The sequence below is a fragment of the Paramormyrops kingsleyae genome, chromosome 22, assembly GCF_048594095.1.
Source record: "Paramormyrops kingsleyae isolate MSU_618 chromosome 22, PKINGS_0.4, whole genome shotgun sequence".
Lineage (NCBI taxonomy): Eukaryota > Metazoa > Chordata > Actinopteri > Osteoglossiformes > Mormyridae > Paramormyrops > Paramormyrops kingsleyae.
In genome coordinates, this window is record NC_132818.1 from 17831609 (window position 1) to 17844606 (window position 12998).

At 44.3% G+C, this 12998-nt stretch overlaps 2 protein-coding genes across 2 annotated transcripts; both read left to right on the forward strand.

Annotated features, from left to right (window-relative positions):
* Positions 1-418: 418 nt before the first annotated feature.
* Positions 419-8444, forward strand: slc35b1 (solute carrier family 35 member B1). Its single transcript, XM_072704795.1, has 9 exons — positions 419-989; positions 1447-1550; positions 2330-2460; positions 3104-3134; positions 4866-5026; positions 5269-5395; positions 6698-6804; positions 7231-7384; positions 7488-8444. The coding sequence occupies exons 1-9, from the start codon at positions 868-870 to the stop codon at positions 7538-7540; spliced, it is 990 nt and encodes a 329-aa protein (XP_072560896.1). The 5' UTR covers positions 419-867; the 3' UTR covers positions 7541-8444.
* Positions 8445-10125: 1681 nt separating this feature from the next.
* Positions 10126-12219, forward strand: ndufa4a (NDUFA4 mitochondrial complex associated a). Its single transcript, XM_023829228.2, has 4 exons — positions 10126-10285; positions 11129-11217; positions 11364-11424; positions 11931-12219. The coding sequence occupies exons 1-4, from the start codon at positions 10238-10240 to the stop codon at positions 11985-11987; spliced, it is 255 nt and encodes an 84-aa protein (XP_023684996.1). The 5' UTR covers positions 10126-10237; the 3' UTR covers positions 11988-12219.
* The last annotated feature ends 779 nt before the right edge of the window (positions 12220-12998 follow it).

Sequence of the window (12998 nt, forward strand, 5' to 3'; positions counted from 1 at the left end):
CCACATCCTCCGACGAAAAATTCAGCGACTATTTGCTCTGAGGACCTTCAGCTTGTCGAGGTGGCCGTGTACAATGCCTGAACTAAAATCACAGCCCACAGTCCTTAGAAAACAGGTGATGCTTTAAGTAGTGGTATCCCGTTAAGGGTGTAAAAATAAAACTGATTGCCAAAATACTTGCTTTCGACACAGATTTTTTGGGTCTGGGAAATCAAGCGTCCAGAACAATCTCTTCTGCGATGTGTATGTTAAACTTATAAAATGTGAACGCTTGGATCTAACTTCAAGTTGGGCGCTCGTTAGTAGCTTGTCAATACGGCGATATGTATTAAAGTAGGTATACAATGTGCACTGCACTACTCCATGCAGGCGAACGTGAAGGGATGCCACACGCTTTGGAAATGGGTCCTGACTGGTTTAAGGGTGACGTCGCTTTACGCTACATGAAAACAGGTCCTTTCCCCGGGAAGAAAGCTAGAGCCTGGGGAACACTAAAGGGGAATATAGTGGCCCAAGGGGGAAGGGGAAGAGCCGCACACCTGGAATACCAGTTACGTGATTTCGGGTGCATTAAAACGAGGCTCGAGGCGTGAGTGTGAATCACAACAGCTTATCAAATATATATATATATCCCGCTTCATTCGAATAGGCTGACATTTACATATCCGTGCGGGGGACCAGTTAGTAAGGTGCTTATATTTTAGCGACGGGGACCTTCAAGTGGACCCAATCTGAAACCCCGTGTGGGGTGACGGTGCCACCATTTCCGGGATCGCGTCAGTGGTGAGAGTGGAGCGGGACGGGGGGCTGAGGAGCGCGGGCAGCGGGACTGGTTCGGTGTCCATAGACGGGCTGCTGGAGGACGGCATGGCCGCGGGGAAAGCAAGCGGCAAGGCGTCGCTGCTTCAGAACGAGCGAGTTCGGCTCGGCGTTTGCTTCCTAGGAGTCTTCGTTTGTTACTTCTATTACGGGATACTGCAGGAGACCATGTAAGTCGTCCGTCCACCTCCATTCGTTGCGGTATAATGATAATGCGGTGGCGGGGTGAAATGTCAGTGAGTCCGCCGAATGGATCACTGTGGCTTACCTCTGTCCTTTATGTGACTGGTCTTTATAACGACACCTGAGTAGGAAGTTTGTATTAAAGTAAGAAAGGATTTGCAAGATGGACCAGTCTATGGTGCATGATTTGGTGACAGTCTTGTGCTTCGGTCAGAGCTGAGTTTGATCACTCGGTTCTGACATAACGGGAGCACCGTCCGGCTGTTTTGGGTAACTGCCCTACATTTTAAAGTTTGTTTACTGAGATCCCTAAGGATCCACTGTGAAAAACGCCTGATGATGAATTTGTTCTTAACTGGTCGAATAAGAGCTGATGACATCGATATTGTTCCCTTTTGTTCGATCGCAGTCTCAGTCTCTCACCCTGATTATTGATCTGTCCAGTACTAGGGGCGACTACAGCTACGGGAACAACAAGGAGAAGTTCAGATTCGCCACCACCTTGGTCTTCATCCAGTGCATAATCAATGCTATCTTTGCCAAGATATGTAAGTAAACTGCTCCTTCCCCAACGAGGAATGCGAGTCGGGCCTGGTCTCTCTCTAGTTCCGGTATGTTCTTCTGGCTCAATGTGATCGTTTTAGGGATAGTTCTTCAAAGGACATTTTTGCCGGTTGCTCTTGAGAAACGAAACATTCTAACTAAAAAACAGGTTACAGACCCTGTGTGTACAGGCAAGGCCGTAATTATGTATTGGGGGGACATGTCCCCCCAGTATTCAGATGTGCTCACAATGTCGCCCCCCTCCAATATTTTATAAATACAGCCTTGGTCCCCCACAATGTTTGACTCCATGGCAACGGCCTTGGTTACAGGAACGCTGGTCCGTTTAATTGCAGTCTTTGGCTTCCCACACACTCCCTACTGTAATTATTATGGGGTGTGTGTTTCCTGCAGCAAGGCAGCATCTCTTCTCCTTTACCTCATAGTCCGCTCTGTTTGTCACATGACATCCGTTGGGTTTTACTCTCATTCTCTGTGCAACAATACTATTTTGCATCTCTTTCTTGCGCATACTTTGTGAGTGTTTGACACAGGCCCACCCTTATCTGTTTTAGGTATTTTTTTTGCATTGTCTTCCAACTTTTAAATGTTTTTTTTGTGCTCCTATGAAAACTTTCACCAACTTTTCCCTGGTTAATGCCTGTATTTCTCATGTCTCGACAATGAGGTCCCGTGTTGAGCGCTTTGTGGAGTACGATGGCCCTTCCGTCCTTAGTGACATAAACAGAATTGTATTCTGTCCTTTTTCTTTTTTCTTTTTTAGTGATCCATTTCTTCGAGGGCTCCAAAACCGACCACACCCAGAGCTGGCTCTACGGAGCGTGTTCTCTCTCATACCTGGGAGCCATGGTGTCCAGTAACTCCGCCCTGCTGTACGTCAACTATCCCACCCAGGTCTGCTTGCTGCACCTGCCACACATACCGTCTCGGGGAGGGGGGGGGGGGTGGTGCGGTGTGTTGGCTTTCATTCCTGACCATTCTGCTGGCTTAATTGGGCTAATCTGCTATTAATTGCCTGTCTCGGTATTTCCTTGGAATTACTGGAGTCTGGTGCATCACCTGGATATTTGCTGTCTTGCAGTTCGAGTCGGCATGGTAACCACTCCACCTAGATTCACAGTTTGATTAAAAATCAGTTCAGCCAACTGGATTCGCAGTCAATTACAGGTTTTAAGGGGTATTTGCTTCGTGTCCCTTCAGTAACTTTTCTTTTGTGTGTGTGTGTGTGTGTGTGTGTGTGTGTGTGTTGCCCCCCACCCACTCCCCACTCGTCTGCTAACATATTTGGGGAACACTCTTTCCAGATATTGCATAAGTGCATCACTGTGTCAGTAACAGAGCGATGGTGTATTTGTGTGAACGCAGTCGTCCAGGAGCTCAGTTAATCGCTGCCCTGGTGTCTCCCTGAACCAGCTTGGCTATGTATCTGTGCCCACCCCCCCCCAGTCTTCAGTTCCCCACCTTTGGTTATACCCGTAGGCTTTCTGTGTGGGGGGCCTGACTCTCTTCTTTCTCTCCCCCCACCCACCCCCCTCAGGTGCTGGGGAAGTCCTGTAAGCCCATCCCAGGTAGGGACCATGAGAACATGAACACATGCACCCACACACCCAATTAGCGTGTCCGCTGGGGTTTCTCAGGCACCCTCATGACCCTAACCCAGCAGAATCCAGTTTCTTATGGATCAGAATTGATTTACAATTAAAATTTTAAAAAATCGTTAAGATTCCTCTCAAACATACGCGCACACACGTACGTGCGCACACACACACACACACACACACACACACACACTAAAAATATTGGCGTTGAAAAGCCATTTATGTTGCCAATGAGGCAGGATAGCATTTTGTCTCTCTTGCACCATCTAGGGGTGCTTTTCCGCCGCAAAAGGTACCAAAAGTATGGCGCTTAAAGGTGTTGATTTTCCACTGGCATAGAAACTGGTACCGGCGCTGAATGATATCTCAACGCAAGGTGCTGTATTTGGTACCAAATTTGAAAAATGACTGTAGTATATTAGGGCTGGACAATGTGTGATATTAATACCAGCATCACATGCTATGCACATTAAATTCTTACATCACTAGTGAGCTACAGTAAGATCAGGCGTTTTCTTACCTTCTATTCTGCATGGACATTGTAGCGCAGGGAGTTTGTTTCGCTAAACCAATTTTACTGTATCATTGGGAAAAAACTTTCCAAGTTTTGCAGTGTTAATGATTATTCCCTTTCAAGATTATCTAGTATGTGTATAAATATCAGTTTAGTTTGCATGAGTGCCGCATGTGTTCACTGAGATGATCGTAATCATCTTCTCCTACAGCTTTGTGAGAAATTTGAACTCCTTTTTGCTTTATGAATACCAAAATAATTATTACAACAATCACATTGAGATATTTGAAAATGTTCCAATACGGTGCTGTCATATCTTATTTAAATACTCTATTTCTTATCCTGATCCTCTTTTATCTGTTCTTCACAATTTAAGCTTGGCTCTCTTCATTTATTTTGTCCATGCATCCATTGCGATTACCTTTTTTGTGACTGTTTTCATGCCAAGAAAGTACCCCAGCTGGTTAGGATCTTGAACTTTTGGTACTGGTACTTGATAGGAAGTCAGTGGAAAAGGGGAAAGTTCCAGAAGTACCGTACTTGGTGCAGTGGAAAAATGCCCTAGTTGTGATAGATGGGAGCATGTGGCAAAGGCAAGAGGAATAAATATAGTCAATATTCAGCTGGATTTGCAGGTTTGTTTTAATAAAGGTGGGATTTTAATCAGAATTCTGCCTTATGAAATGCGTATGGATATATATATATATATATATATATATATATATATATATATATATATATATATATATATTTAAATCTTAAGTGATGGCAGAAATGAGCATTTCATAGTGAACAATGTGGCTTAAAATTCCGCCTCCTGTGTTTTCATTTCTCCAGTTACACACATTGTCACCTATTTGCTCTTGCTGTTTATTGGTTAAGCCAGACAGTGAATGACGAGTACTAATCCCGCTGTGTGTGTGTGGGGGGGGGGGGGGGGGGGATGTTTAGGCCTCATTTCTCCCACCTCTGCTGTTTGATGCCCTTCATCAGAGCAAACCTTCCCCCCCCCCCCCCCAAGTGGTTCACCATCCCTCTTGACGCTGTGCACTGCTTCCAGCTGTGTCTCCATCAGTGAAGCTGTAAACGCTCTACTGAATTTATTACACACACACACACACACACACACACACACACTTCTCTGTGTGCATGCATGATCTGACTCACTCGCCTCCCCCAAACTGCAGTGATGATCCTGGGCGTGACCATACTGAGGAAGAAGTACCCTCTGGCCAAGTACCTGTGCGTGCTGCTGATCGTCAGCGGCGTGGCGCTCTTTCTCTACAAGCCCCAGAAGGGCGGCGGCAGTGCCGCTGACCACGTCTTCGGCTTCGGGGAAATGCTGCTGGTACAACTCGCCCAGTCCCTCTCCCGATGCTTTCCTTCAACTCGCCCAGTCCCTCTCCCGATGCTTTCCTTCAACTCGCCCAGTCCCTCTCCCGATGCTTTCCCTCCCACTTTCCTGTTTTACCTCTGCCAGCCAATGCTAGTCTGCTGAATGTCTGTTTTGCTTGAGTTTCTGAAGTTAAGCCTCCATGAATCGTGCGTGACTGAGCACCCCCCCCCCCCCTCCCCTCCGGTGTGTTCCAGGTCTGCTCCCTGATGCTGGACGGTCTGACAGGGGTGGCCCAGGACCACATGCGGAACCGCTTCCAGACTGGACCCAACCACATGATGCTGCACATCAACCTCTGGTCCATCCTTGTGCTGGGAATCAGTGCGTTTACATTTAATGGCTGCCATTTCCTTCTGACATCCTCACTGATAGTTTTGACTCATTTAAAGTGTCAGAATTAGTGGTGGTTAAAAATATTCCCTTAGCAACATACAACCTGGTTAAAGACATGAGGCTCAAATCTCTTATTGCCCTGCCCCCCCCTCCCCCTTCTTTCATATTTTCCTGTTTCACGGTAGACCAGGCGTGGGCTGTCTTATCCAGAAAGGGCAATTATGTATGCAGGTTCTCGCTTAAACTGCCTAATTAGGGGACTGATTGGCTGAAGAGTCCTCACACCTGGGTTTGAACAGCTGACCTAAAGGTCATACACACCGGCCCTTTGTGGATAAGATTGCCCACCCCTGCATTAGACGTTAAAAGCCAGCCGCTGTTCATGCTTTCAAACACCAGGGGGCGTTTTCGCATCTTTAGCCTTTCGATGCCGGGTCTTCGCTTTTTTTAAATGGATGTTTAAAGATCAGCTGTTATCTGACGGCGGCCGTCCGCTCTCTCTCATTTGAATTTTAATGCAGTTTTTATTCCGGTACAAGCATCGTGTGTGTGTTACGCCTATTTTATTTTTCGCCTGCTGTTTGTGCGCCGGGGCGCGTCCCGAATGATCTATTCAGCGCTGGCATTTCCCATTTTCGGCGACTGACATTTTGGTGTTAAGCGCTGACGGATAAAGCGGCGATGCACGGCAGCATCAGCCCGTGTCTCCGGCAGCGCAGGGAGGCTTGGAAATGCGCTTCACTCCTGGTCTATCAGTATATGTCCGTCGCTTTTCATTTATAATTAAACGTTTGAATGTCATTGTCCGCATTAATTGTACAGAGTCAGTTGCTGGTTCCCTTGCCATCAAACTGGATCTTTTGTGAAGCGCTATAATTCACACGACTAATAATGCCGTGTGTAGATTTTAACTGCTGTAAATGTAAAATTAACTGCTGACATTTATTTCTCTAACCATTAATGTGTGTGCTAAAATGACGTCCCCCGTTTCTGTATTACACATACTCTTAAATTTGCTTTTATGCCCAAGTCTCATTAATAAGTCATATTTTAACAGCCAAAGTAGTTATTAATAAGTGGAAAAGTTATTTGCCTTTAGGATTATGGGTAGCTGTAGTGACTTTGTTCTGTTTATGGCAATTGTGTGTTAATATTGGTTTTCATATTTGGCTTCAAAGCTGAGTGGTCACTGTGGTCCAGATGCTTATAGCCCTGATTGTTCACCCTGCATTAATATTGCATAAGCCCCTCCCTCATTGGTCACCTGACCTTTGTCTTGTGTTCTTATAGGTGTGCTGTGGACAGGGGAGATATGGGATTTCCTCAGCTTCGCTGAACGCTTCCCTAACATCTACTACACCATTCTGCTATTTGGTATTACCAGTGCCCTTGGCCAGGTGGGTCGAGTCACATGGGAATCCCCTATACACTTATCAAAATAAGAACTTGCTCAGGTATCTTGTATTTGAATTGGTATGGTGGGAGTTTTCCTTACACAAAAACATTCTGAGGGTGGAAGGGAAAACGATTGGTTCAGAGAAAGAACCAATCAGATTGTAGAGGAGGTGGGTCCAAGCAACTATAGGAGGTGGGACCAACCAATCAGATGTCTTGGTCCCACCTCTAATTGCTTGGACCCATCATCTCTACAATCTGATTGGTTCAGAGAAAGGACCAATCATTTTCTCTTCCACCCTCAGAATATTTTTGTGTAAGGACAACTCCCACGAGCATGAATTAGCTGCTGATCCCATTGGCACCTCATGGTTGCATTAAGAGTTATAATTGTGTTTTGATGATGTGGATGAATTTTTCCCTTACAGACCTTCATCTTCATGACGGTGGTCTTTTTCGGGCCACTTACCTGCTCCATCATCACCACCACGCGCAAGTTCTTCACCATTCTTGGGTCCGTCATCCTCTTCGGCAACGAGATCAGCAACCTGCAGTGGGTTGGCACCGTCCTCGTCTTTTTTGGTAGGTGACTCGTTTGCCCCTCTACTCCTTGGGCTGACACGGCCTCGATCTTCCTGTGTGACAAGACCACACAAAATGACCTCCAATCTTGTTTTGGTGGTAGGTCTGGGACTGGATGCAAAATTTGGTAAAGGACCCAAGAAAACTCCACACTGAGGAGTCTGGGGGAACATGCTCCTGTCTGCGTGAGCAGAATGGCGTTCGAGTGGACGGACACCCACTATTTAATGCTCCCTCCCCATACCTATCACCCAGTGGGATCCCCCACGACTCCCTTGCACCTCAGTCATCTCTAGACCTCTTCCGATGAAGGATGAAGGGCAGTCTGCAGCTTTGCCCCCTACTTGAACTTGTGGAGCATTTGCAATAGACAGTTGGAACCCCCCCCCCCCCCCCCCCCATGTACTCCTCCTCTGCCATGCAGTGGAACTCCCTGCTCTGCTGGGCAAAATGTTTCCACAAAGTGCTGCTGGGAGTCGAAGTCCATAACCGGAAGTTTACAAGTATGTTTAAACTAGCTCAGGACTTCGTCTCCCATCAGCGTATCCTCCTGACATTTTTCTGGTCCCCCCTCCCCCTTTATTAAATCAGTGCTTCATTGCCTTTTGTGTCCGTTAGACAACTTTTGGAAAACCGTTGGTAGGTGGACAGAAAGAAAAATTGAGTCCCAGAAAATGTAAGGCAATGTACATAAGGTAATAAAAGTACAGGATATATCAGCAGTCTTTGCACCTGGTTTACATATACTGTGTGTATACGCACTGCCCTTTAAGGAGATCTGAACACATTTTTTAGTGTTCTTTACCGTCACATTTCCCTGATAGGTTTTTAGTTATTCATCCTTTCTGTCATCCTGAGCAATTTTTTTGCTTTTTGTATTTTAACAATGGAGCTAACTGGTCGGAAAAGGGAACTCTGTTTTACTGTGCACAACCTGATGTCTATATATTACAATTTTCTGAATAAGTACCTTTTTTATGCCAAAAAGTGTGCGATTGCCAGCATCAGGGCATGTCAGCACTTAAAAAAGTAAAGTGAAAATAAAGGTGATTGGATGACATGTTGTGTGGACTCGATGGTTGGGGTGATATATGTGGTTGGTTTGGGTTTTAATGTGAATCTGAAGCTTTTTCTGAGTCAGCCAGGGTGTACTTACTGGTGCTGGGGGTGGTGGCCCGGTGGGGCTGGGTGCCACTGCCCCTTTTGTGCTGTGTGAGTATCTACCGGAGGTTAATGCTCAATTCATGGGAGAGAATGAAATTTGGGAAGCAGAAGACGCCTCAGCATCGGAGGGGGGGGGGGACTATCGGATTAAGGGTTTTTGCGGGGATGTGTTGGCCGTGTGCCAAACTACATTTACCTGGTTCCCATATGGACACAAAGCCCCGAGGGCATCCTAGACCAGGGAGGTCGACTTGGACGCAAACTGTGGGTACAGGTGGGTTCGTACAAAAAAGCACTCTGGCATATAATCTGTCAGGATCCACTGGCTGCCTGCCTCATTCCTGCCACAGGCGTATCTGATGGAGAGAGTGATGTGCATTGAGCAGGAAATAATATGCATTATACAAAATTAAAAATGTTTTGTTGCTTAGCTAACTCCCCCCCCCCAAACTAGCTTACAGTTTTACTAATTTATTCAACAGAATATTTAATTAGAAGGATCTTGATTTGAAGGTACAACAGCAGCCCTTGTGTGGGAATCATGGTTAGTAACATTTGCAGATGAACAGACGTGGGTGCCTTTTATTGAAGTGAGCATTGTAGCATTGCAGGGAGGAGCTACTGCCCACAATGAGCTTCAGGACTCCTGTGCCAGAGCGAAACATCTTAACTACAAGCATAGGGTCCATTACTTAGCAGGTTTATTTTTAGTTGTTAGTTGCATTTAATTATGTGGACCAGGCACTGTCTCAGCACATATTGTGTCCCTTCACTGCACACAAACAGGATGTTTAATGCATTTAGACGAATATATGAAAATTTGTATACATTTTGTCTGAAGTCACCTGCAGTTTTTTGAATCTATGTAACGATACCGAACTGAAGCACTTCATCTTTAGCAGGGTTTTAGACTTACTTAATTGACATTATGTCTACTGTTGGGAAGGCAAGAATATGCCTTGAATTGTATTTGTAAATCTCAGCTGAGGTTTTCCTAGCGTGTGCCTTCCAAATCAGCTGATTGCTGGCTTTTGGCCGTAAACACCCCAGATGGCGAGCAAGCGTGTGATAATTAATCCAGCATAAAAAATATTAATGGTGCAAAAGCCTTATTTTCTTGATGGCTGGGGGCCATTTCCTGCATGTTCTTGAAATAGGATCAGTCATAAATGATAAGTGAATGAAAGTGGTGGGAAAAAATACGAAATCATTATCAAAAACACTCTGTAAACAAGCTGGTGCGCACACGCATATTTCTGTTGGAAAATCACAGATCGCGATAGTAATGTGAAAGCCCTAGTAAATGAATAAAAAAACAATCATATATAATTAGTTTCCGTAGTTGACAAATTTAACTAAAAAGCCGGGAGATATCTGTTTACCGGAAGACTGACGAGCTCGAAATGTTTTAGGTGTTCAAAACAGTGCCTGAATAAAAAAAAAGAAGAGAAAGTAAAGAATGGGGTCATTTTGTGCGCAAAACCTAACACAAAAGGTTAACACAAATACACATTTTTTATTTTATATCATATCCTATCAACATTTAAGTGAAGTAGTACTTGATCGTCTCAAAAAAGGACCCCGTGTCTGTCCGTATAACTAGACACACTTGTTTCTTTCTGCCGAGGCCTTCCTTGAGTTGGTTGTCAGTCTAAATTTCGGAAGTGCGATCCTTATATCACCGTGAAAATGTCTCTCTTAGGTGTAGTTGGTCGCCAGATGAGAAATCACCCAGCTGTAAGTACAAATTTTCTGAAGTCAGTGGTTATATACAAACGACGGTCCTTTGGGAGTTTGGCGACGAGACGGACGTTATGACGGCATTGTTGTGTGACGAGCGTTTTGCCAGATTTAAGAGCTAAAAATAGTAGGTTTAAGTTACTTAAACTTTAGATGTCGATTTGAAAAAGTTATGTTTTATGCGTTAACATCGCGGAAAACTTTATTAGAAGAACGACAGTATATAGGTTAATTCAAGTCGTTATTAGCTAATTGACAAATTAAGTCGAGTAAGGTAGATATTAATCTCGCTTGCATGTTAGTTTGGACAAAAGGTTTTGCTACATAAATGTAAATGTGTATCATATTCAGGTGGGGTTGTTCTAAAAATGGCTTCAAGCTACTAATTTAAAAGCACAATTTTGTAAGTACGGATGGCTAATTTGGTGAGCTAGTTGGCTACTCGCGAGCAGTCACGTGAGAGTAGGACCCCCGTGCTAGAAAACGCGTAAGTCATGGCTGTTTCACGGGGGGGGTTTAATGATCTCATAATATCATACATGGATAATAGTGCAGATAAGAGGATAAACGGCCAGTGCAGTAAATGTAAGCTGCCATACGACAATCCCGTCTAACTTGTATTTATGAAATGGAATCGAACAGGCGGTTATGCGCATGTTTAAGTTTGGTTTAGGAACGAATCATAGTAGTTTGACGTATTATAATTAACGACGTGTTTACAGCATGTGTTTTTGCGATCCTGTCCTTTAAAACTGCGGAGTTCCATTTAAAACGTGTTCAGTAAAATTTGTCGTGTTTTGCTTGTGGTGGTTGTACTCTAAAAGTCTGTCTTATTTATAGCTGATCCCGCTTTTTATGTTCATCGGGGGCGGGACCACAATGTCCCTCCTGTATCTTGCCCGTCTTGCCCTGCGCAACCCTGATGTCTGGTAAGTGTTGCTCCGGGGTAATGTGTTGCGAGTGCAGTACACTTCACTTGCCTAGGCATGTATTAAAAAATACTGTATTTGTGTGTTAAATACAATATTAACACTTATAACTTTGAGATGATTGATTGGAGATGTTAACTGTATAGTTGGGACCGCAAGAACAATCCGGAACCCTGGAACAAGCTGGGCCCCACTGATCAGTACAAGGTATGAAAATACCTAACTATACTGTAATTCCCTTTGTCACTGTGGGGTGGGGGTGGGGATACCTATGATACACCTACAAAGAATGATATATAGGGGTATATATATATTTAGACAAGCCAGTGTTCTTCACTTAGTCGACGTATTTCAGTATATGGTGTCCACAGGCATGATCTTCTGCTTGGATAAACTTTGTCTTGCTAGACCCCTACTGGCCAGTTTTAGTATAACAGCTTAGCTTACTGTTCAGCATTGAGAACTGTTCATCATTGGATGATCTTACCTTGATCTTAAATTATTGGAACCAGTGACTTCATTCACTTGTCAGTATTTCCATTTTAATAATGGAATGAACTGGGCACCAAATTTGGGTATGCTGCTTTGGCGATCCCTGTCACACTCCTGGTTATTATTCCCGTCAATTTGTATTGCTGGTTTTTGCTGTGCTTGCAGCTGTACTTGGTGTTCAGGATCACAGTGTTCCCTGTGTGTTTTCACTTTCTTCACAGTTCTACACTGTGAGTATAGATTACAGCAAGCTGAAGAAGAACGGCCCTGACTTCTAAGCGTGGCCCGTTCCTAACCCTACGTGCGGAAGGACCACTGATGCTTGGAGAAGCCGATCCGCACAATAACCAGCATTAGTCAACCCAATGGATGCAAGAAGCAGACCGCACAGTTCACCCTTGGTCTTATCCCCGGTTTGGAATGCTAAATGGTGTCATTTTTGACCCACTGGTGTTTTTCTACCTTTATTTATGGGTGTCTAGCAATAAAATAAAATGGACATCCGCCTAATTACGCTAGCAGTTGTGTGTTTGTCACTGGGAAAGGGAGTCTGACCTAACTACTGCTAAAATAAGCATCTAATAAAATCTATTAAAGAACATTGGTTGAGGCCAGTTGTCAAGTCAACCTCTCATCACTTATGAGAGGCTAAGAGGTGCATTTGCAATGGTTTTCTGAATGTAGCCTAATAGATGGAAATATGCAGCTTAAATTTTAATTGTAATTTGAATTACTTATAGTGTGGGAAGACCCAGCAGGAATAATGGATTCAACTTGAATTTTACTGAAATGCATGTAAATTTAACACCTTTTGGAGTTAAGCAAGTCATTGGATTTGTGGTTCCGTCGAGGCTGGTTATCTAATTGTTTTTAAGGGAAGATCCACCTCTAGAAGGACATTGCTGGCTGTCTATGCTGCTGGTAAATCGGCAGGCAGGGAAGGTGTTTGATGTGTGTGAAAACGTCCATTAGGGTTAGCAGAACTTATCCCGGTAGAACTGCTGTAGTTTTAACAATGTTCTCAATTTGCTGAAATGTGTTTTGTCCATTTTCAGGTTTATTCTGATGGCTCAAAAAAAGCTAAAATGATCACAAATAGCAGGTTGACAGGAAGCTTGCGGCTATTGCATTTTTAGAGGGAGATTTTTGGCAAATGCTGTCCAATCCCCTGTCAGTCACCTGGTGTCCCGGAACAAGGTTAGAAATAAGGTGATTTAGAATAAGTACATATGTACTTCATCCCCTTGAAAATCGATCTTGGGCAGAAATGTGTTCGGGTTGTAAATGTC

Bases quoted from the DNA above. Each gene is read 5' to 3' on its own strand.
- slc35b1 (XM_072704795.1), top strand. From the start codon at position 868: ATGGCCGCGGGGAAAGCAAGCGGCAAGGCGTCGCTGCTTCAGAACGAG. The intron at 990-1,446 runs GTAAGTCGTCCG...TGATCTGTCCAG, and splicing joins GGGATACTGCAGGAGACCAT to TACTAGGGGCGACTACAGCT. The intron at 1,551-2,329 runs GTAAGTAAACTG...TTTCTTTTTTAG, and splicing joins TGCTATCTTTGCCAAGATAT to TGATCCATTTCTTCGAGGGC.
- ndufa4a (XM_023829228.2), top strand. From the start codon at position 10,238: ATGTCTCTCTTAGGTGTAGTTGGTCGCCAGATGAGAAATCACCCAGCT. The intron at 10,286-11,128 runs GTAAGTACAAAT...TCTTATTTATAG, and splicing joins AGATGAGAAATCACCCAGCT to CTGATCCCGCTTTTTATGTT. The intron at 11,425-11,930 runs GTATGAAAATAC...CTTTCTTCACAG, and splicing joins GCCCCACTGATCAGTACAAG to TTCTACACTGTGAGTATAGA.